The 24,535-nt window shown below is 39.2% G+C and overlaps 3 protein-coding genes across 3 annotated transcripts in view; 2 read left to right on the forward strand and 1 right to left on the reverse strand.

The window, feature by feature from the left end:
• ppm1lb (protein phosphatase, Mg2+/Mn2+ dependent, 1Lb) overlaps window positions 1-5,553 on the reverse strand; it is a 38,501-nt gene extending 32,948 nt beyond the window's left edge. Inside the window, exon 1 of the mRNA XM_088427008.1 lies at window positions 4,720-5,553. Within this exon, the coding sequence (XP_088283134.1) occupies window positions 4,720-5,118 (399 nt within the window). The 5' untranslated portion in view covers window positions 5,119-5,553. The remainder of the gene's footprint in view (window positions 1-4,719) is intronic.
• A 760-nt stretch (window positions 5,554-6,313) lies between these two features.
• Window positions 6,314-13,948, forward strand: nmd3 (NMD3 ribosome export adaptor). The gene is made up of 16 exons (XM_088427007.1): window positions 6,314-6,404; window positions 6,744-6,821; window positions 7,130-7,264; window positions 7,374-7,470; window positions 7,568-7,648; window positions 7,788-7,916; window positions 8,291-8,381; window positions 9,251-9,329; window positions 9,583-9,679; window positions 9,832-9,949; window positions 11,582-11,727; window positions 12,551-12,663; window positions 12,743-12,815; window positions 12,950-13,056; window positions 13,188-13,258; window positions 13,575-13,948. Exons 2-16 carry the CDS (start codon window positions 6,778-6,780, stop codon window positions 13,703-13,705), a joined length of 1,512 nt encoding a protein of 503 aa, XP_088283133.1. The 5' UTR covers window positions 6,314-6,404; window positions 6,744-6,777; the 3' UTR covers window positions 13,706-13,948.
• Window positions 13,949-16,465: 2,517 nt separating this feature from the next.
• sptssb (serine palmitoyltransferase, small subunit B) lies at window positions 16,466-20,983 on the forward strand. The gene is made up of 2 exons (XM_088428430.1): window positions 16,466-16,691; window positions 17,923-20,983. Exon 2 carries the CDS (start codon window positions 17,931-17,933, stop codon window positions 18,171-18,173), a length of 243 nt encoding a protein of 80 aa, XP_088284556.1. The 5' UTR covers window positions 16,466-16,691; window positions 17,923-17,930; the 3' UTR covers window positions 18,174-20,983.
• Window positions 20,984-24,535: the final 3,552 nt, after the last annotated feature.

Here is a 24,535-nt window from a genome sequence, read left to right on the forward strand (position 1 = left end):
AGCATGCAGATACCTGTATTAATATTCAACACCAGCCTCTCTGACTATAAAATGGCCAGCGTTAAGTTGCAAAGAAGGTGAACTGTGCCGCATGACTGCTTCAATTGCTCCCTAAAGCCCCATATATTTTATAATTTTAGAAATTAATAATAAAGTTGAAAATAAAATGCCCATTCAGACTGAATATACAGCGAAGGTAAGCTCAGGACAAATGACGCAGGGCAGTTAGACCTCTGCCAAGGCTGAAAAATGATTATTGGCTTCTTCGAGAGAAAACGTTTTTTTTTTCTGCAATGCAATTAAAATGGCCGCCCGTCAATTATTTGCTGATTTGCGCTGTTCATGGGGGCTGTGTCATTTCTGTATAGGGTGAGAGGACTCCTGTAATTCAAGCACCTCAGTTAAAAAAAAATGCTCAAGGCATTTTATTCTGGCTTGTTAACTCGTTTATTTGATATACACTGTCAGGTAGATGGCAAACTAAATGAAGCAACAAGTGTTCATGCTATGCATGACAGTAACCCGCTGCCAATGCAGCGAGAACTTCAAAATAAACCTTATATTACCTTACGTTATTAAATACCATATAAGCCCCAGCAGCGCGTTGCAACATTTGACTCATCAAGGAGGTCAAAAACACTACATTGTCCTGAAATCAACTTCAAATGCTAATTATGCCACCTAAGGGCGCTTTAAAAATACTTAATTATGCTGGTTATATGGTGGCTGTTGCCAGCACTAGATGCCAGTAGCAGCAGAGACTAGCAGCAGTTGCTATAGTCCTTTGGTTTGCTTTCTTAGTGATACGCTGTCAGAAAGTCAACATCGCATGTCAAACGGTCTTCCTAGTGTCCTTCCAGGTCTTGTTTTCCGAGGCTAGTTTCCTAATCTAGCTTTCAAGTCTATTTCCCGATGCTGACTGTGGATACTTCAGATTTTTGTGTGTAAACCTTCCACTTTTGCACTTCAGTGTCCCATCAACTTCTCGGTCCAAATTCTGCTCCTTATATCAAACATGAGACATTTGTCCAAGCCACTATCCATGTGTCCACCAAGTGGCACAGTTCGCCATGGTACAGCTTATAGGATATAACCTAAAATCACACTGGCAAAGTGATTGAGTCACGGATGGTAAACTGAGTAAACTTCACTCGACCTCTTTGAGAACAAGCTTACAAAAGGTGTCCTCGATGCCTCAGATGAAATCTCACAGTGCTTCAGGCAACAATTTGGCAGAGAAAGAAGATGCTGAACATGACAAATGACTCACGTTGAGATTTCATGCAGGTTATCCTGTGTCAGCTAAAACCCAGTGTCTGTTTAATGGATGAATCCACTCACCGAGCCAGAAATGAGTCCGATGTGACCATGGATGGGTACTGATAAATGTACAGGTATACACATTGAGCACGGGTGATTCAATTGTGCTGAGAGGGTGCGGTGCAAAGAAGCACAAATTATATCAAGTGTGCAAGAGAAGACCTGCAGCATCTGGGCAGGACGAATAATGACTGGCAATTCGTGCTCATGAACATTGTCTGATTTTGGTGGGGTGATGAAAGACTGACTGTTACTGTCATGCTCTTACAAACAGCAAAAACAGAAGTACCTAATAGAGACACAGTAAACGGCTTCAGGGTTGTATTAGTTGGAACGCTACTAAACACAGCAGAAAAACACAACGGGTTGAATCATTCAGCAAGACATGAGCGCATCTCGGTTTAATAAGGTGATGTAATAATAGGTGGATTTGTGCATTCAATCATTTGTTTTGTGTTCTTTTGTAATTTTCATTTTTCGAAAGATAGCTTCCTCAACGTCTCCTTTACATAAGTTGTAGATGTGGAGTAAATGTTAATTGCATCCAAACCTCAGATCATGTTTTACATTGACCTAATACATCCTCAGAAATGTTTAAAGGTAAAGGCATGTAACTTATTAAGCAATAACCTGGTTAATGTTCCAATTAATTTGCACTTACTTTGAAAAGAAAGGTGTACTTTTCTTGTCACGGCAGTCTAAAAGCATTATAATAAATTTGCTGGTACTTACACTGAAAAAAATAAGTGAGTAAAGTAAAACTATAGTTCCAGACACATTTTTGACTTAGATGTATATCATCATCCTACTTTTAAAATCTATCTGGATTCAGAGGCTTTAATTTCATGCAATCATTTATTGGAGTAAATTCAATGCAGCACTTTTTTCAGTGTGTTCAAATTTAATGTAACATAAAGTGCCTTCACCCCCCCCCCCCCCCCCCCCGCCCCCCCAACCTGCGACCCACAATGAAATATATTTAATGTTCCACTCTATGTTTATAACTAGAATTTGAGCTGGGCAAATGGCTTATTGATGTGTTTTGGGCACTAAAAAGTCATTGGTTCACTTCCCAATGCTCTGATACCATAATATGCAATTTGAATGAAAATTAAGTCAATGTGGAGAGAAAATGAAAGCAAGCTGAAGTTCCCTGCCCGCTGGCAGGAGGAAAAAAAATGGAGGTTGCATCCAAAAGCCGCAATATGGTGCACAGTTGATGTTCTTTAAAAAAAATCAAATAAAAAGTGTGTGGGGGCGGGGGGGAGGGGCGCATGGGGATGAAAGTCGACAAAGTTGTTGCTCAGGGACTTGCAGTAATAAAATGCCCTCTTGCCTCTATGAATAAACACACAGTATCTCTCCAATACATATTTCTAAACAATTTCAAACCACACATTGGGCCACAATCTTTAAAAAGGAACTGCAATGGGCTCTTGGGGGAAAAAAAAAAAAAAAACAACATATGACCACTTTTGGTCAAAAACTGTCAGCAGTCAGGACTTTGACTATTATCTGTGCTTTCACTTTCCTATTTTAGGAAAGTTGTCTTTACAGGGCAACCAAAATGGAGTCCAACTGAGAATAAAAGTACAAAATATCATCCTGCTTGTGGCTTCTACTGTACATTGCAATGTTGTACAGCTTGATGAGGGTCATGTTGAGACAGAATGGTGCCAGTCACATGACATGTGATAAAAACTCAGTTTAAAGTGTTTTTCTTGAACCGTTGCCATCCTACACTGAACACGCTGTCATATGGGCAAGTGTCTCTTTTACTGCAAAAAGGCAAACATTACTCAAGTTTAGATTGAGGGGTCCACTATCAGATGAATGATAAGCAACTGCAGTTCACTTACCGGTAGGTGACAGAACCCAGATTTGGTTTACCTTTTTACGCAAATAACGTTATCAGATATTAGTATCTGGCCAGTATTGCCAGATATCAAATTGCCATTGACTAAGCCCACCTTGCTAGTGGTTTGCACTATACTGCAACAATTTCACCTAATAATTAATATGTCAGTGAAAACTTAATTTTGTTCTTAGAGAGATCCTCAAACGAAACAAAACATGAGTTACAATTGTTTCACAATGTGTGTGTCACAAATCTACTTCGACATCCTGAACTTCCTGAAGTGCAAGACCTGTCTGTTAGTAATTCCTAAAGTATGAATTTATGAGTATAAAATCTCGTCAATGTTTGTAAAACTGGTCTGTTGTTTTACTGGCTCATAAGAACAAAGCCTCTGTCTCAGCTTCAGTAAGAGTCGTGGGTTGGTTGTAAAATTAAACTATACGCACTGTATTTAAAATTTCATGCATTATTATTATTATTATTGTATACACATTTTCAGGGCACTGGAAAAAAATGCAAAAACAAAACAACCTATTCAATTAGCTGTATAGACCAAAATCAGGCTACATCATCAAGACAGAAAACATTAAAATCTAACTAATTACTTTATTATTTTTCTGGGATAAAACTTTTTCACATTTTTACATAGGTAGTTTTAAGATCTAATTATTCAGCTTCATATTTGTTTTTTATTTAAATATTTATCACATTATTACAAGAATCGCTGCTCACTTACATCGCAAACAAGTGAACTCATTTATTTACAGTATTTTATTTGTATCCTAAGTAATACAAGTTGCCATGTTTATCTTTAGCAAAGTTGAAAAAAAAATTGTTTGCACTTTATCGGTCTTATACAATGCACTGTTAATTTGTTTGCAGAAATATTTAATGCAAAGCAGACATTTTGCACTTAAATTGTAAAAGGTTATGCATGTTAGATGCTAGCTAAAATAATTGAATTTTGAATTGAATTTCCTGTTAATTTTGCTTATTTTCTTTAGGAAAAAAAAAGGAGTGTGTTGAATTTTTGCGAAAAAAAAAAAAAAGATTATTTATTTTTAGGCAATATCTGCTGTGTTCCAATGTAACGGAAGGAGAGAAAATTCATAGGTGGGTGGATGATCTGGAACAAGCTCTGCAGAGTATTTACGGTGATATCCAAAGTGAATTTGTTTCAACTTTGAGGAAGTTCTTTTCTGCCAAGAACTGTCAGATGCTCAAGGACATTGTGAGCAGGTGCATTGTCATGTCGAAGAAACCAAAAGTTGTTTAGCCACAATTCTCGCCTTTGTCTTTTGTACTGAACAATACAATAATCTATTTGTCAAACATGTATGAAGGAATACTCGTTGTGATACCAGTTTTGGAACTTTTCGGACACAACTTATATATGTTAAGCAATAAATAATAATGCAACCTAAAACACTACTAGAGATCCTGGAGTTTGGTATTTGTTGTGTTGATAATTCTACATGTACACAAAGTAAACGGCACCTAGGTTTTCATTGTAAAACATTAAATAAAATCAAAGAACTCACCTCTCCGCCGTGTCCGTCAAAAATCCCGAAAATCGACGGGTGGCTCTTGTTGACCACATCAGCGAGCACATCATAGCGGTCCTCCATGTGGTCTCTCCGCCCTTGGATGGAGTACACGGCGACGTTGTGGCTCTTCATCTCCCAGGTCTTGGCGAACTCGGAATCCAGGACGTCCAGGCCGCCGAAGCGCTCGTTCTGCATCATCTCGGCCACCTTCCCTTTGACCATCTTGACGGCGTCGCGGCTTGACTTGACGATGGTCTTCACTTCGTCCGTGTGGAAGAAGTAACTCCATAATGCCAAGCTGATGCACAGGAGGAACAGGGTCTCCGGACGAAGCAAAAAATAACGCATGATACGACCTAACAGGGACAGCAGGGTCATCGTATCCTCTATCATTTATTATGGTTTACACGCGTGGGAATCGCGGCAGGTTGTGCGCGCTTACGCCGGGGGATTTCACTCCATGGCTGGCGTGTGCGGCGAGGACCGGTCGTGGAGAAACAGGCTCATTTAAAAAAAACAGAAGCTGGAAACTCGAAAAAGAAATGACACTTGGGTTCTCGGGTTATTTCGCCGACGCGTTCGAGGCGACCACTTCAGCTTTCAACCCCGCTTTGAAAGACGCTCAGTCCGCAAACCATTTGGGGGTTCGGCAAGTCCACTCCGTTGGACTTCGACGAAAACAATGTAACGGTTCTGGGTTCGACCTATGGAGGCGTCCGTTCTTTTGGCAAGCCAAGTGACTGTTCCCCCCAGTCCCTCAAAATAGCAGCTTGTTGTGCGTCCTCACATTCCCAGCTGCCACACTGGCTTGCGACTGAACACTGCTGCTTGACTGAATACACGGGCCGTGATGCATTCATGTACATTACGTTATTTAACAACCCATGGTGCTTCTGTCACAAAGTAAGGACCTGAAATTTAGACAAATGCATGTAAATTTTACAACCATAAAAGGAAATTTCCAGAATGAATAAAATAGATCTGTATTTCATAGCGCTTTCACAACAGCGACAGCTGCAACTAAGCGTTTTACAGAAGATAAAAGCATAAAAAATATATATCAGATCACGTAAAATTAAGTGTAGGCAATAATACAATCATAACGGTTATAGATGAAAACTCACATTTGTCACCTTCCATCTATTTTCTATAGCCGCTTATCCACAAGGATCCATAGCGTCTTTTGTTTAGTAGAATATGTACATACACACAGAAAGAATGAGGGTCAATTCTGCAGTCCATTTAGATCCACTTCAATCCCAAGATACATGCAACATTTGGAGTTGTAGTATTTATTAATTCGTTCATTTATTTATTTCATTATTTATGGAACGAATTTCGCTGGATATTAGCGGTTCACGTCTCTCTGGGCCGCTCTGTACAGAAGTTTCCAATAGTTTTGAATGTGTCTCTCTGACAGTCAAGCAGGTGATAGTAATGAGGTTGACAGACAACTCTGCGCCACGATAGAAATATATTTTTCTCTCCCTATGATACAAATTGGATTCTAGTCTATTTATTATATGCAAAATCAAAATATTTTTCTGCGTAGTTAATTCTAACAATTCTCGGATAATTTTATACAGGCGCACGCTCGGCAGCCGCCGGGTCCTTCAGGCATGGGTGACGTCCCTTAGCCTTTCTCCACGAACATCGATGGAAAAAACGTGGAGCTGAAGGTTTGTGTAGAATATTGTTGTTGTTTTTTTGATTACATTAGTGAACATATTCGTCCTTTAGAAACCAGATTTTTGACTTTCTGAGATTTTGTGGGCATGGTTTAATCTTTTCTTTCCATCATCTCTCTCTGGCAAACCATTTAAAACTAGTAGGAGCGACGTTAATGCTAATGCTAATGGTAAATGTTTGGCACTTAATCAAGAACCAGTCCTCATATTGTTCTTACAGTTTTGTCACTAGTTTTAATTGTCCAGAAATATCGCGTTCATGATTGTTCAGTCTACTAAGTGTCCCTTCTTGGGACAAGTCGTAAGTATCAACAACTCTTGTGTCCATAGAAGTCCTCTGCACGAATCTGTCATCTTGTCAAAAATGGAATACATGCGATCTGTTGCCACGAGCACCCAAGGAAATATGTAAGTAATCAGCCTTTTACTCCGATGTTATTGGTTGACGTCAATGCTGGGAAATAGCTTTAAAACAGCAATGTAATTTCTTAAGTAAAATCTCCTTTGTCCTATTTATTTTAAAATATAAATGAAGAAAAAGATATGACACACATGATTCCCCAGCCCTGGTTGTAATCGCTTACGTTTCATAGCCGTTCCAATAAGAGTAATAATGTCAGCATATTATGAGGAGATCGTAACCTATTATAGGTATTGGGTGAGTATTTGCAGTGATGTTGTTCATATTCATCCCCATGGATTTTTTTTTCCCCCAGCCTGTGCTGCACTTGTGGCGTCCCAATTCCTCCTAACCCAGCCAATATGTGTGTGGCTTGTCTACGCACTCAAGTAGACATTTCTGAGGGAATTCCCAAGCAAGTGACAGTGCATTTCTGCAAGCAATGTGAACGGTTTGTGCTATGATGCCCCCCCCCCAAAAAAAAACAACAAAAAATAAAATCGTACTCCAGATCATTTAATCTGCACAAGATTGCTCTTGAATACTTCTTTTCTTTGCAGTTACTTGCAGCCTCCAGCCACATGGGTGCAGTGTGCTCTGGAATCCAGGGAGTTGCTCACACTTTGTCTGAAAAAAATTAAAAGCTCTATGACCAAAGTATGTGTTAATCTTACTCATATTTCTAGTGACATATTGACAGGAATTTTTGGCCATTCGTAAATGAAAAATTTATATTTTGAAACACTTCTCCTAGGTGCGACTTATTGACGCTGGCTTCCTGTGGACGGAGCCTCACTCAAAAAGAATTAAGCTTAAGCTTACCATTCAGAAAGAGGTAATGACAAATATGATAATAGTACACACTCAATTCTATTTTTATATATTTTCCTCACTAAATCGTGTTTTTAGAAAGCAAATTGTGCCGTCCCGTTCGAGCAGATGATGTAACCTTTTACCATCTCTTTTGCTCTCAGGTGATGAACGGCGCCATCCTACAACAGGTATTTGTGGTGGAGTTTGTCATCCAGCCTCAAATGTGCGACGACTGCCACCGCGTGGAGGCCAAGGACTTCTGGAAGGCCGTGGTTCAAGTTAGGCAGAAGGTAAGATCGCATTTACTCTGTCAAAAGATGACTTTTGCTCTATTAAAAACTATAGAAACTGAAACCTCTGCAAAGTTCAGTCAACATCACCACGTACTGTATTATCATCCTTTTTCGGACATATTCTGTAAAAGTTCATCTCTATTCTTAAGGAATTTATTGCACTCGTCAACACTATGTGCCATTGCTTCAGATAGGCAGTTTATATTAATAATCTGGATATTTAACAGACTGTAATGTGTTTCAGTTGAAACTAGACAGACGCTCCTCAAAAATCATTTTATTTATTTTCACTGAAATGCACTCAAATAAGATGTTTTTTGAGAGGCCTTTCTTTTTTGTCTTTTGTTCAAATGATGCTCTACTTCAAACAGACTCTTCACAAAAAGACTTTCTACTATCTGGAGCAGCTAATCCTCAAACACAAGCTCCACCAGAATACCGTCAACATCAAAGAAATTCATGGTGCGGTTTGGTACTTTTGTATACTTCCTTTTAAACTGTATGCTTTCTCATTTATTATCTGATTTGTTGTCATTCTCACAGCTTGTGTTGAGTCAGTGCCCACTTTTTTATTTTATTGAAATGTGTTTAACTAGCTTTCAAATTAAACACTATTAATCATTTTGATTAAACTGTTTTAAAACATTTTATTTTGATACCTTTTTATTTACATTTTAAGTGAAGTACATTTGAATCGAATCATTAATAAAAACAGTAAATTCAGTTATGTTTTTTTTTGTTTGGTTTTTTTTCCCCCAATCAAAGTACAGCGTGAGTCTTCTAACTAGATAATGTTTCAGTGACTTAAAATAATTTAGCAGTTTTTACGCTTTGTTTGCACCTCACATGATTTTGAGTATTTGTGACTCCCCCTCGACATTGTATGAAGAACAGAAAAAGTGGATTTAAATTGTCTTTTTATTATTTCCTAATTTTTTTTTGGGGGGTGGGGAATATCTGTTTACTAGGAAATATTTTGGTGCTTTGTAGCCCTTAAAAATAATAATATAAAATACATATTTTTTAAGCCCCAATTCCAATCCAATTTTGGAATCAGGACATCCCTACTTAATAGGAATTAAAAACTACCATATTTTTGATGAAACCCTACCTACTCTGTTACTGTCTGTTAATGTGGGTCATAATTGTGGAACTTTATGTTTTTTTGGGCAATATTGTGTATTAAAAAAATGTAAGCGCAAAATGAAGATTAAAACAAGGCGAAAAGGAGATGTGGTAGCCATATTTTCTTCCTCCTTCTACCATATGTTTTTGTTGTATTGCTCATGGGCTCCACACCCGTTGATGCTCTTGCTTCTTTTTTGTCTCAGAGGGCATCGATTTCTACTACGGCTCCAAGCAGCACGCTCAGAAGATGGTCGACTTCCTCCAGTGCACCGTGCCCTGCAGGTGAGATACGTAAACAAACAAAGGCCCTGGCGGTAGGTAAACATTTCATTTATTTATGGGCAAATTTCACACTGCTTGTGGCTATGTAGTCTCGGAAATAGACGTTTTGAACAGTTAGGAGCGTTAGTGTTAATAAAATTAAAATGATTAACTTCTATTTTGTTTTACTGTGTTCGTTATAACTTACTACTTTTCTAAACCCCGGGTTGTATAAATGAAGTCCCTAAATTTCTTTCTTTCCTCAATTTTAAAGGTCAAAGGTGTCCCAGCGCCTCATCTCTCATGACATCCACTCAAACACATACAACTACAAGAGCACATACTCCATGGAGATTGTACCTGTTTGCAAGGTATTTCATACATTAGTATTGGCCTGATTCTTCCAGTCATTTTGGGTGGGACAATAGTTGTTATGTTTAGTTTCTGAGCATTTTACTACGGTATGTAGCATTTTTCAGTTCAACAATCCTCACTTTGACACTGGCTTGTCCTGTGTTGCTAGGACAACGTCGTTTGCCTGTCACCGCGACTGGCGCAGAGCCTGGGGAACATGGGTCAAGTGTGCGTGTGCGTCCGGGTCACCAGCACCATCCACCTCATCGACCCAAACACCCTACAGAGTAAGTCCAGGCTGCTTTTTAGGCCGACTGACATTGTGCCCATATTACAGGCTTTAAACCTAGATATGTGTCGATTTTGTCACCCAAAAACCTGATTTTATGTTTTGTTTTGTTTTTTTAAACCTAAAATGCGGCAAAGTTGGGAAAAGAAAAACGTACAGAAGGGGCTAATACTTTTGCATGACCGTCACAGAAATAAGCAGTTTTAAGCGGTTGTTTAATGAGATTTTATAGTACCTGTACTTTCAAGTGATCTGACCAATTTTTTGCCAATTTATGGCACTACTGTATCTTACAGAGCCACTTAGTAGTGGAGCTCTTCTTAGTGTACAGTTGTCTGTATTTAGGGCTGACTAATTGAAGCAAAAAAAAAAAAAAAAAAACATCTCAATTGTAATACCCCACCATATTGAAGTTTAACATGCAACTTTATTTTTCCTCCTACGTCCTTTACCATGTATTCATATGTGTATACACATGCAAACAAATCAGACTGTACAACACATCCGAACAAGTCAATCTGTATTACACTAACAGATTTATTAGACAGTAAATAAATGTTTTGATTTCATGTTTTTTACGAAAACAAAGGTAAATGCACCAAGATTTAATATGACAGATTGTCTAATTTTTTTTTTTTTCAGTTAGAATTGTTCAAGGTGAACCCTAGTCTAAAATGAAAAATAGTCTAAACATGGACTACTCAAGGGGCAAACGTTTTGACACTTGACTAAAAAAGATGGTTGCTCAGGGCTCAGCTAACAGCCAATCACAGCTCAGCTGGCCATGTGACATTCACAAGATGAGCTACTTATGGAATGAAGTCTGCTCGGGGAATTGAATAGAATAAGAATTTCATTGTGTTGCGTTACTATGCATATGACGATAAAACTCTTGAGTCTTATTCACTTATCGATTGGTCTGGTGTCATTGCCCTGCATTGACCTACGAGGTATGAAAAATCGTATCAGCAAACCAGATGTTCGCCATGAAGACAATTAGTCAATCTGCTAGACACATGGCGTGCACGATCATGCACGTCGCCATCTTCCATGTGCTTTCAGTCACGACTCCGCTTGACGCGCTGGGGAGGCGGACCAGACTGCAAACATATTTGTTATGCAGGCCGTCTTCGCTCGTTAGCAACACGGCGGCTCAGGGGAGAGCGCTGCTTAATCAGTGAAAGTATGGCGGCAATTAGCCGTCGTGTCTTTTTCCTTTTGCTTTCCGGTGTAATCCGGCGTGTTCCTCAGCGGAATGCTGACATTTTGAAAGGCGCATGCAAGTTATTAATTACTCTTCAAAGGCTAGAACGTTTTTTTTATGGATGCAGAAGTATGGCTTTAAGGCTCGTGTTTTGTTTTTTCCCTCTTGGTAATTAACTACAGAGTTCCTCTTTTTTTTGCGTGCGTTGATAATTTTTCTATACTATTTTTTTGATTTCTTATTGTAGCATTATGTGAATGGGTTACAGTTTAAGTGAGCTAAGCAGCGCATCATGACTGATTTATTTCTTTTATGTAATGTTCTAAAGAAACACAGGAAGCCACATAATTGGATCCTCGCTGCTTTGTCGGGTTTTCCCTCATGATGCACAATGATGCTTATATAATAAATCATCTCGCACTCAAGTTGCTGAGGTTGACGGGAGCACATACTGGCGCCACCCCTTCAACAGCCTCTGTAACCCACGGCAACTGGAGGAGTTTATCGTTATGGATATTGACATCATCAGAGACCAGAAGTTGGCTGCTGGGGCTGGCATGAGGTCCAATAAGGTGAGCGGGAGTGTTTGTGTGTGGTTGCACACCAGAGTGCATTATTGCCGGAGTGTTGGGGGGGCTTTCCTATTCTCTTGGAAGCAAAATCAATAGTGAGCCATTACATTATTCCTGAACCTGCATATGGAATTCAAGCCAGCATGATAGAAGTGTTTTTGTATTGATTGCGCAGGGAATAATGAGGTTTGCCCGTGACACAGCTCCTCGACTGCTGCATTATTATTATTATTACTGTTATTATTATTGATATTTCCGTCACAGTAAATTGGAGCAAAGAAAGCGGCATTTAGTCGTTCGGTAACGCATTTCAAAGGTTTTTAATGGGTGTTTGTGTTGGCATTTTTTCCAAGGTGCTCCACCATATGGAAATAATTTGTTGTAGCTTCAGTCATAAAACGTGATGAATGATGAGTATGACTGACCCCCCCAATCTACCCACCCCTTTTTACCCCTCTAATGCAGGGGTGGGTAACTTCTTTTTTTTTTTGGGTGGAGTCTGATTTATTTATTTCGATGGGTAATGTATTACAAAATATTCATCAGCAGGTTTTGAAACATTTTTTTTATAGTTAAACCAACTTTGAAGTTCAATATGTGTGTATCTAAGAACAATTACATGGACATGAGTACAATTGGTACATAAGTGCATAGTATTTTAAGTGTATGGTTTTTTTTTAACAGCATTTTACTGTTAAAACTGCATATTTTTACAAAGTCTTACAGTAAAATGAGTACTATTTATGAACAAACCCTAATTTTTAATAAACGTAGGCATACATACAATAGCAAAATGCCATTTTAACAATTTGATTCATTACAGCACACTTTGGCCGAGGTGTGGGTACAGAAGACTTCAGAGTTGAACACCTGTCAGCAATATCACTGCCGCACATTCCTGGGACACCTACTCAACATTGGGGACCTGGTCATGGGGTGAGTATTGCTGACAGTCCATTTACTGTTTGATAGATTTGAAAAAAGAGCAATCAACTTGACGTTTTGTTTTCAAAAGGTATGACTTTGCCAATTCCAACGTTAACGACGAATTCTTGAATAAGATGAACCCTCATCATGTACCTGATGTGGTAGGACGTTCATCTTATGTTGCTGCAACAATTTTCACCTCATGCTGCCCTTTTGTGCAGAAACACAATACTGACACGTGATATAAAATACTGATTAACTGTCAGACATTGAAATATCCGCTGGACTCTTTAAGGTGCTTATCAAGAAGAGCTTTGACCGCAGCCGCAGAGTGAGGCGCAGGAACTGGAAACTTCAGGAGATGGCCAAAGACAGAGAAGCCATGGATACAGATGATGAAAGGTACCGCAGTCCACTTTTTTAAACTTTAAGTTCCAGAATGGAGTCATCTCAAATTGCAACCATAACCTGTTTGTTTTCTGAGGGCTGGCAGCAGTGGATATCTTCACTTAATTTTGCATTTGTGCCTTCAGACAATTCCAGGACTTCTTGGAAGATCTGGAAGAGGATGAGGCTCTGAGGAAGAATGTTAACATCTACAGAGGTGAGCAGCAGCTGCTCCTGATGAAAACACTGTTTTGCCTTAAAACAGCAATGCAAACAGACCCATGAGTTTACGTAACTCACTACAAGTAGTGTCAATGTTTATACAGGGCTATTGCATTTAAATAAATACAGGTTGGCTCCTACATGGGAAAGTAACATAACTCTTTTTTTTCCTGAAGATTTTCTCTCTCTCTCTCTCTCTCTCTCGCTCTCTCGCTCTCTCTTTGATTGTACCGCATGTTTTAAATGCATGTATATTTTTTTTATCAATTCATTCATACTTCCACATACCACTTTTTGACTTTTCCTTTCAGATGCCTCCAAGATCCCAGTGGAGAGTGACACTGATGATGATGGCGCGCCACGCATCTCCTTGGCGGAAATGCTGGAAGAGCTCAGCCTTTCGGATGCCACGGGAGGCGAGGGCGACGACATGATCGAGTAGACGTCACGAGTGCTGATTGAGCCGCACCGCAGAAGATGAGCGAAACAATCTCATTTATAAAATGTAGCGGAGTCAAACCTCACCGAAACAAATTGTTGTTTATAATGAAATTTTTAGCCTCATTAGAGCTTCTGCTTGCACCCCTCTTTAAAAAATTAACGTTATCAAAAATCATGTAATAATTTGAACAAAGCAGGACTGTCACTGCTTGAATGTTAAAAATAAATATCCAAATGCAAAGTACTTTGGGTTGCCTTGTTTGAAATGTCCACTAGAGGGCGCTGTAGCATCAAAGCTAGTATGGTGGGAGCAAGTTAACTTCAGAGGAAATAATTCAACCGTGTGGTCAATGCTAACATTTTAAAAATGTAGCTCCACATTTTATGGAGCCACTATACTGTCATTAAATAGGCAATTGCATCAAAATAAGTGTCAGCACTAAAAAAGATACCATATGAAAAAGTATAGTTAAAAAATACAACTTTATTTCATGTATTTCAAGTATTATTTGTACATAAACTAATTCGGTCATGAAATAATTATGGGCAAAGTTGTAACTTTTTACTGCTAAAAATGGCTGAATAAACAGACTGTCCCTTCACTCATCTCATGAGATAACTTGCTTCCCTAAACAGCACCAGCTGCTTTGCATAACACCTAAGGGTGAACCCGGAACCACATTAAGGAATTGTGACCACTCAACTGTTCTTGTGTGGATTTTTTTTTTCCACCCCAGCCGGTAGTATGCCATCTGACAACATTGATTGTATCTTACAAGAAAACTAAAACCATTACAGTGTTGAAAGTGAAAGCACAAAATGTCAGGTTGCTTTTTGAGAGCATGGATGGTCGATATTCAAATAATCCCAGTTAAGAACCATATGGGGGCTCCCACATTTATTTCAGCCAGGCTGTTAACAAAGTTGTGCTGACACAATTATAGGCAGATATGGAATAGTTCAATTATTACACATGGTTTGGGTGAGGGGTGAGATAATCAACTTCAGTTGTGATCTCACACTGGAGGAATGAGTGAGGAATGAATCAGGGAAATGTTTCACACACTAGCTTGAGGATGAAGAAGGGAGTGCCACCCCCCCCCCCCCCCCCCCCCCCCCCCAAATAACACCTGAACTGAACCGTCACTTGATCTTGGGAACGCGAAAGAAGCAAATCGCATTGGTGGGTCTGAGTGGGGAGGGGGGGTTGTGTCTCAAACAATGTCAAAAGGAGCCCCCCCCCCTTTTTTTTTAACTTTCAATCACTCACCTCCCTGATAGCTTTGCATGTGTGCAAACTGAGCTCTTGTAACCCTAAACGCACTTGACACTCAATTTGTAGTCACTCTCAACTCCATGTTCACAGCTTTGCTGTTGCCTGATTTGTCATCTCTCCAAATTGAGGATTTTTTTTCGTCCATTAAAAACGACATATCAACACATTTCACTGACAGTACACTATCGAAACCTTAAGAGCAATGATAACACAATTAAGGACTAATATATATCTATAATATGTATAAAATAAAGCGAGGCGAGTCTGTCACAATGTACAAGTTGAGTGATTTGCAAGTTTAGTTACTCATTCATCTTAACCACTCAACCACACTTGCTACTTGTGTACAAGCTTCTTATATGATGCAACTGCATCCTAACATAGTACCAATAATTACCAGCATTAGCTTGACATACATAAAGTGTATTTACTTGCTAAATACCACACAGTGGGTATTAGTTGAGGTGTTTCTTTGCTTTTCCACAAGAAGACAGTTGGGAAAGCTTTTCTCGCATCTCTAACTTTGCTGACACTCGCAGTTCCGCTCCTTGACAACAACAACATACATTATTGATATGTAAACACAGACAGCGCCACTATGGCCTAACGGTCATGCACGGGTTCACACTTCGTGTTCACACTTTGTGCTTTGTTTGGCTTGATCTCTGTTTTTTGGTGCCGCCTCTGGCCGCTATCGGTATTACATTTTGTCGTGAGGAAGGGCGGTGCGGCTTCAGTTGAGAGTAATGTCCCCCCCTTTGGTCCACAGTAAAAATTTGTGAATTTTGTACAGCAGCAGTGGTGGGCTGAAACGTAAACGTCAATCGGGGGACATACGGCGAGCGTGACAAGTCAGACTTAACATGTCAGAACGTAATCATCTACGGGAGTGACAATAAATAAATCAGAATTTCTAAAACTCGATCTTTTTCCCATCATTAGATCATCAGTGACGTTTTATAGTAATGGTTTAGCAATACATGTCAAAAGATAAAATAACAACCCTCAGGCGTTTTTTTTTTTCTATGAAGCGCAACTTATTAATGTGGCTTATTGTTGACTTACATGCGTAAGTCATGTATTATATGTATGTGTGTTATACTGCCCCAAGTGGCTGAAGCTCATATTTCACAAGGAGCATCTCAATGTCAAAAAGATGTGACAAAAACATTTTTGCTGTTCTTCAACATTGGAAGTACACTCATTATTTAAAGCAGCACCGTGTGCCTTCCCGAAAATCAACTTAAATACACCAACAAAGTATTTTGTACTTCATTTCTTCCCACTCCTGCGAGTCTGCAATAATCTGCAGAGCTCGGCGCGCCACTGCAGTGCATCCTCATCCTCATCATCTGAGCGGCTGCAGCATGGAGAGGATGCGGCAGGCAAAAGTTTGCAGGTGCGTTCAAATACCGCCGTAAAACGCACTACTGTCATTCTAAGCCCATTTGTTTTGCTTGTGCTTTTTGCACCTGTCGCGACCAGGTGAGCGGCTGCTGCGGCGGCGTGGGGCAAAGCCACAGCCAGTGGGTGTGGTGTCATCTGCAGTCTCCCTCGCACGTCTTACTACATATAGGCTTGACACAAACTGGCGAGGCAGCTTTTTGCCCTCTCCCGCCGCACGGCGCAAAGGCAGCAGCGCAGCGCAAACGGGCCGCCATCAGCGCTCAGGAATACGACGTCATAAACGGGACGCGTCACTACTTTCAAGGTGAGTGGCTAGTGTGAATCATTAGCACTTTTGGAGCTAATGGTTCTTCCAATGATCGGTATTATTGTTTAAATGTTATATCAAAATTTTAAAATATCACCCATATTACCTCCCTTATTTATGGATATACAGTTGTTTGAAAAACTTTGCTGAGTTGATAGTATATTCTAGATGCACACACCTGTTGCCCCTCCTCCCCCAACGCAACTCAATCCGCAGCTTTGAAAGCCACATTTAATAAGATGACTATTTTCTTGATATATATATATATATATATATATATATATATTTCATTTATATAGTCTCGATATACATATTTCATTTATATAGTCTCAATTGGATTCATGCATAAGTGCACTCATAAATCCATATTTACCGTACATAAATTTCATGAAACATAAACAGTTGAAGTGATGGCATTATTGTTGTAATCTGATTTATGACTTTTAGTGTGAGCCTAAAATCAAAACCTGTATGTAACCAAGATCATGTTATTTATTATAATACAAATGAATTTATTGCTTGTTTGTTAAAAAAAATCATGGGAAGACAATCATGAAAAAAATCATCAGATTATGTTCAATTGTAATTTTGAAGGGAATTTACAGGTTGTTTTTTTTTCAGTCTGTCAGTCAGATTGACGTTTTCTGCAATTTTCTCATTTCACATTAATGATATCATGCAGTAATGCATTTTGATGTTTATGTTCTGGGTGAAGTAATTGGTGATATTCTATTGAACTCCTTGGGAATTCTGGGATTGCGTTTAAACAATGAGTCTGCACGGTTTAAGTGTTGCAGGCAAATTGGATTGGCGCTCTGCGGCAGCCTCTAAATGGAACACACATTTTTCCATTCGAAGCTGTGACGAGTCAAACCAATAAAAAAATTCACAACTACAGACTGGGTTAAGCTGTAGCAATGTAGCGTTTTTGGTGTGTGGGAATTTCTGGAATGTTAAAAATAATTCTCAAGGTGAATTAAGTGACATGAATATTTAAAATATGTGTACTATATTAATGTATGGTTCTCAAATGGGTGTATGTGAAGGCACCTCAAGGGGGTACATGAGATTTTGACAAGGTTTTTGCCCGTATCAGCTAATCAAATTAAATTGATTTTAATGGTGTGACAGAAAGGGTACTTTTCTTTTCGAATTAGGAGCAAATGAATTGGAACATGAAGCACTGTATTGCTAAAGAGTGTATTATCTCTATTCTGTCTTATTCCAGCCTGCAGGATGAACTTCAAGAACCTGAGGGAGTACCTAGCCTGGCTCTACTACCAGTACCTCCTGGTCACCGGCATCTACGTGCTGGAGCCTTGGGAGAAATCCATCTTCAACTCGGTACTCTTCTCTGCCGTCGCCATGGTGATCTACACTTCCTACGTCTTCGTGCCCATACACGTGCGCCTGGCGCTGGAGTTCTTCTCCGGCATCTGCGGAGGACAGCCAGAGAGCACCATGGCCCTCATGAACTAAGATGAGTCCCAATTACCTCCAGACAGGCATCGACTGATTCGTAATGAACTCGATTGTGTGGGAATGTGATCGACTAATCACCTTTGGAAATGCTGCTTGATTCGCTCGACTAGTTTGCTGTGTAAAGAAGAGGGACAAAATTATTCGCAGGAACCCTCAGAACAACTGAAGAATTTAATGATCAAAGCTGTTTCATTTCATGTTGTAGACGTAGGTAGCTAGCTAACGGCACCCTCTCGTGATAGAAAGGCGCCTAGTGTATAAGTAACCCACAATTCTGGCAAATAGCTACCTGTACCTAGCTAACATCATGCTTTAGTGACATGCGTAGCTAGCTGGCTAAAAGCATTTGTGGTAGAACGGTAACCAACTAACCTTATCCATTAGGGGTAGGTGTAGCTAGGTAGCTAACTGATAGCAATGTTTAGTGGTAGGTGCAGAGTTTGTGAGTAACTCACAATTGTGTCAGATAGCCTGCGTATAGCTAGCTAGCAAAGGGTATACATCAGTTGTACGCATACCTAGCTAGCTAACAGCATTCTTTAGTGGTCGGAATGTTTTGAATTTGTAAGTTACTCACAGTTGTGCCAGATTGCCTACATGTACTGTAGCTACCTCGCAAAAAGCATACGTTAGTGGTACGCATAACTCGCCAGCTAACAGCATTCTGTAGTGGTATGCGTAGCTTGCTAGCAAGATAACAGCAATCTTTAGTGTTAGAAATGTTTTGCGTTTGTAAGTAAGTCACAAATGCGCCAGATAGCCTACGTGTAATCCCTAGCTATAAGCATACGTTAGTGGTACGCGTGCGTAACTAGCTAGCTAACAGTTTACTGTGTGCCACACATAGCTTGCTAGCTAACAAACAGCAATCTTTATGGATGGAAATGTTTAGAGTTTGTAAGTAACTCACAATTGAGCCAGACAGCTTACGTATAGTTAGCTAGCTAACATACTTAACGAACTAACGACATTTTTTAGTGGTAGAAATGTGTGTCACAGTTGCGAATGAAGGCGTTTAAATTCTCAGAGCCCTTGTGGGTTGCGGGGCGCCGTTTTAGCCCTCCAGAAAATTTGAGCGCTAATAAATGCTACGTCTTCATAATTCCATATGTTTTTAAAACACTATCGATGAATTCACTTAAATGTCCCGTGCGCTGTAATGTGAAATGAAAATGATACACAATAATTCCGAAGCTGGATGTGGAACGTTTGCGTTATGAGTCCACTAGGACGACGATAGCGACGTATGCCGTGAGGCCTACCTCCGTCCCTCCAGTGTTTTAACTGTCGGTATGCCAGGAAGGTGTGCTCGCCACTGAGCACCAACAAATATTGATTTAGCACGCCCTCGTAATGTACGTGTGGGGTTTGGCTTTCGCTTTGATAAGGCTTTACTTGATCTGCGGCTTACTCAGCCCAAAAGGGAAATGTTTTGTCGGCGTACGCTGCAGTTGAAAAAGGCCTGCATGAAAAGTAAAGCTCTGCTCGCGCTATTGTTGGTGTGCCAGGGGTTCTCAAACATTTTATGTTTTATTTCCAGGTACCCCCCCCCCCCCCCCCCCCCACACACACACACACACACACACACACCTTTTGATTGCAGCTGGACTTGCGAGATTTTGTAAACAAAATAATTACTGCCCAAATTTTGGTCTATATAAAATCATAATTACAACTTTTGAGATGCATTTTAACAGGATTTATTACATTGATTTTCCTGCCATTTTAGCAACATTCAGATGAGCGGTGGTCAAACTATGTCAGCAAACAGAAAATTATTTTTTGACTTGTGTTTCACCTCAAGACAGTAGGTGGCGGTAGAGACCAGTTAATGGCTATCTTGAAGTGTCATGGTCGTCTTTACTTCATTTACATTCTACCAAAATATGTCATTACGTATTCACATAGTATATCAAGGCTTGAAATAAATTAAGCGGCTTCGGATTGTTGTTCGCTCTGTAAATTATTAACTTTCCACCTAATGTAAACATGAGCTTGCTAAACTAAGAAACGAGCACACCCCGAATAAGTTTTGAATGACAGTTCATTCGAGTTCAAGAATGCCCGTTTTCGGTTAGCCTTAATCAATGCTGCGTATGAAACACTCGCCGTAGTTCAGGCCGCTGGCGGAAAAAAAATAAATCGAAAAAAATATTTCTTAACCCCGATATTGTCCTTCCGATTCTGATCAGCTAAAAATGTTGTGATTTGCCCAATTTTCGATCACATGGTTAGTTAAAAATTGTTCCCTCAGGTCCCTGCAATAAACATGTAAAAAAAAAAAAAAAATATATATATATATATATATATATATATATATATATATTCAACTAAATTGATACAATTTTAATACATCTTTTTAAACTCACTTTAGATACATGTAAAAAATAAATAAAAAAACAAATAAAAAGAATGGACTTACACGTTATTCGTTGTTCTTAAAACCCTGATTTTATTTCTTCAAATTATTTTGTGATCCCCAGTTTGAGAACCTCTGCGGTAGCCAATAGACATGTTCGAAGTAGTCGTATGTCTTTTTCTGCTTTTTAATCACATTGTTTGATTTGTGTGCTTGTTGATTGCATGTTATTTATATAAAGTTCTATATTTATATACTGTACTGGTAAATGCTTGGCTGGTTTCAATGTCAATTACCACACTTTTTTTTTAAACATGTATTTATTATGTTCTCTTGTGGCCATATCACAACACCGTACAGTTTGTTCCAACTTCGCTTTTGTTACACACGCGACATGAATATTTTTTTTTTTAATCATCCAATCAAAAATAAAGACATTAAAATAGTTTTTGTATGTCTCATGATTAGTTAACTAGGCAGCGGTCACTTATGTCTTTGGCACGTTGCTGGCATAATAGAGTTGATTCACACAATAACAGAGCAAAGTCACCAAACCGGTTCTCGATGGTGCCGATGAATAAAAGCCTTTAAGGGCTTCACTTTTAATTCCGCGAAATTATCCGTACAAGTTTCAGGGACGGCGTTCAGCGGCGTTCACGTCCGCCCTTTTTCACACTCTCGCCATCCCTAGAGGGAAATTCTGATTTCTACATAAAAATCGTGACGTCACAGCAAATAACTTTTTTCGATGAAATACCCCCTCTGAAGTATTTTTTCAGACGAGTACCCAACTTACTAAATAGAGGCGCTAATAACCCGTACTTGTATAAAACAAAATAAAGACATGTAACATTTTGGAGTCACTATAACACCATTTAGGCAATGGGTTTTCATGTTACAACCAATTTGCTCTTAACTTGAAAAGAAAAATGATTAGAACATCATTTGTCTTGTATTTTATTCCGAAACTCCAGAAAATAGACCATGTATGTAACCTTTTGTTTTGTTTTGTTTTTTTTCCCGCTCATCGCCAACGGCGATGTGATTCAGGTAAAGGCAGACAACATTTTGAGAAGCAGACTATAATTGAGCCCATGGGTTGCTTTGTGTTCCAATCAATTTGCTCTTCATTTGAAACGAAAATTGTGCTGTTACAGTTACAGAATTAAAAGGCGTGAAAAGATTTGTGGATCCCTGCAGAAACCCTGCTGAAATCTCAAGTACCCCAAGAAGTGCATTCATTTACCCTCAATTTGAGAACCACTGCATTGATTCATGAAATAAAATGCACTTAAGCTCAGGATTTTTTTTTTTTTTTACATAGACCTATTCTTAACTATTTTAATGGTTTTTTTTTTGGTTTTTTGTTTTTTTTAATAAGGTAATATCGCATTTTTAATCTTTGTGCAGTATTTTGACAATTTTTGGGTCATTTTCTTTGACATAGTTCTCGCATTGTTTTTGAAAAGGAATGGCATTGCTAAATAGCTAAATGGTGGTGCCATTTTGAACTTTGAAATGTTATCACCATGTGGGTGAAATTTCAGCCCCCTACTGTCTTTTTTTCAATTTCTCTTTGATGTCAAATTATGTAAAGATCAAAGGATCGGTCAAAATACTGAATAAAGGTTAAAAAAATCAATTGAGCTGCATTGTAATAAAAAAAATGGGCCTCTAGCCATTTTTTGTGCGATTTATTTTTTTCTGTCACCTCAAAATAAAAGACAACTTTTTCTGCTGTCCCAGCGCTTGTTTTGAACCTTGGTCCACCTTTTGAAGAAGCCTCCCGTGTTTACACCTCATGTAGGTCAGAGGTTATCGCTGCGATGCCATGTTGGGGCAAAACCACGTGTTGCGTTCGCTCGTCACCCATGACAGTCGGTAACAACGGCAACTGTGAGAATGGGCCGGGGGAGGGGGCGTGTCTAAGTGTACAACGAAACTCCTGGCAACTTCATAGGTGCACAAACATGGTGGACACATGACACTCATACAATTACAAGTCTCATCTTACCAGGAAAGCCCGGAAAGGATTTAAATATTAATATCTTGTCACACCTTCGGCACACACATACACGAAAAACGGAACTACTGAACGAAAAACAACTTAAGGCAGAACCCCCTTTTGTGTGAGTGTGTGTATATGTGTGTGTGTTTTCAAGCAGTGTAGTATTTCACCAAGAGGCTTTTGAACACATACAGCTTTTGTAGGATTAATAGTTTCCTCCCTGTAATGTAAACAAGCATTTGTAATTTCATGTTGTGCTGCAGGCCAAACATGACGACCTTTGAAGTGCAGAGGATTAGTGGTTAGTGGCCTACATCTGCGTTCGAATCCCTATTTTAAAAGCTTGATATTTAGTCCATTTTGTGACAACTTTCTTTTGACACAAAAATAGGTCCAAACAGAAAGTTAGGTCAAATTGATGCAAATACTGGGTCGTTCCTTTCTTTTTTTTTGACACAAAATTAGGTTATATTCGACCCACCTGTTTTTTTACAGTGGAGTTTAATTTAAAATAGTCCAAACTTTAGCCTCTCACCAGAAAATATTCTACTTATCCAGCTTTCCATTTAAGCAGGCTTTTTCATCTTTGTGTTGAATATAAAAAAAAAATCACAATCGTAAGTAAGCGTAAGTAAATCAAAGGGAGTTTAAAAAAAATCTGATTAATCAGTTAATCAACAAAATATAATTGATTAGTGAAATAATAATTAGTTGCAGCCCTAGTCTTAAGTGTTACCGATTGTCTCGGTTATGATGGCTATTTTCTGTATTGTGAAATTAACGCTTTTGAGTGACTTTAAAATCAAATGATTGTCATTGCAAATTTGGATTCAAATCAGTTGTAATTTAACGCTTTAAAAACGTTGTAAAGTGACTCAACAGTGCCCTCTAGTGGAACGTGTACAACTAGCGATACTGGTCTTGTTCAGGGTGGCCTGACAATTCATTTATGTCCACTGTTGCGTCCATTTTGTCACAAGACAGCAACGTTAACAACATTCCAACCAGAGACACATGAGACATCAATGGAAAGTCCAGGATGTCCTCTACTGAGCACACTAGGACTTTGTTGGTTAGCACCAATGAGTCAAAAGATACAGACCAAAAACAAATACCCACTATAATGGACACAAATGAAAAGAATAAATTTATTGGCTTGTTATACGCATGCTGGGCCTTGGAATGAGAGTCGTGGAGTTAAAAAAAAAAAAAAAAGGAACAATCATCTCCTTTTTACACACTCTGTTGCCATTAGACCTCTCCGTTTCCCCGAATTCCATTTCCTTCCTTCCCTTCTGTCATGGATCCTTCTGAGCGTGTGGGGTCTCAGCCAAGCCGAGCGTGTCCACGGTTCAAACGTTCACTGGCAATGGGTGGGCAGTTCAGAGGCAGCTTAGGAGAAAATCACTTTCCAAGCATGATATGAAAATCAATCATTTTCCTGTCGCGCTATATTATAACTAGCAAACATAGACTTTTGAAGGGAAAAAAAAAGTCATAATAAAAGCCATCATGCAAGCCTTTGGTTTATATTTGTGTCCCCCCCCCCAAAAAAAAAAAGTTAAAAAAAAGGTACACAACAGCATCCCCTGTCAAAGCTCCCAGAAGGGGAAGGAAAAAGTCAAAAACCCCAAATGGGGAAAATCAGAAACCTTCAGAAGGGACCAAGTTTGAAAGCTTCTAAAGTTGAATAAATCAGACACTTTTAGCATGTTTTAAGTCTTTTTTTTAAACCTAAAAATGCTTGGTTAAGGGGCACATGGCTGAAAACTTATTTCGCATGGGGTACATCACTGAAAAAAAAAGCTGAGAACCACTGATCTAGGGATGCTAGCTTAGTCCATAGACCGTAGTTCCAAACTCGAAGACTTCCTTGATATGGAACAGTGTTTAAATGGGAGTTTGCGTGGATGACTTTCAAACCGTAGATGAAATTTGTCAAGTTTAGCGGCCTGGCTTCTGTCCCAGACGCTTCTTTGCCGCGCTTTGTCC

The sequence above is a fragment of the Hippichthys cyanospilos genome, chromosome 11 (genome assembly GCF_059441005.1).
Source record: "Hippichthys cyanospilos isolate Australia breed blue-spotted pipefish chromosome 11, RoL_Hcya_1.0, whole genome shotgun sequence".
In the NCBI taxonomy this organism is placed as follows: domain Eukaryota; kingdom Metazoa; phylum Chordata; class Actinopteri; order Syngnathiformes; family Syngnathidae; genus Hippichthys; species Hippichthys cyanospilos.

What these genes read in the sequence shown, in the direction of transcription:
- sptssb (XM_088428430.1), top strand. Translation starts at nt 17,931, where the DNA reads ATGAACTTCAAGAACCTGAGGGAGTACCTAGCCTGGCTCTACTACCAG.
- nmd3 (XM_088427007.1), top strand. Translation starts at nt 6,778, where the DNA reads ATGGAATACATGCGATCTGTTGCCACGAGCACCCAAGGAAATAT. An exon ending in AGATTGTACCTGTTTGCAAG is followed by an intron (nt 9,680 to 9,831) that starts GTATTTCATACA and finishes CTGTGTTGCTAG; the next exon opens with GACAACGTCGTTTGCCTGTC. An exon ending in CGACCCAAACACCCTACAGA is followed by an intron (nt 9,950 to 11,581) that starts GTAAGTCCAGGC and finishes CTCGCACTCAAG; the next exon opens with TTGCTGAGGTTGACGGGAGC.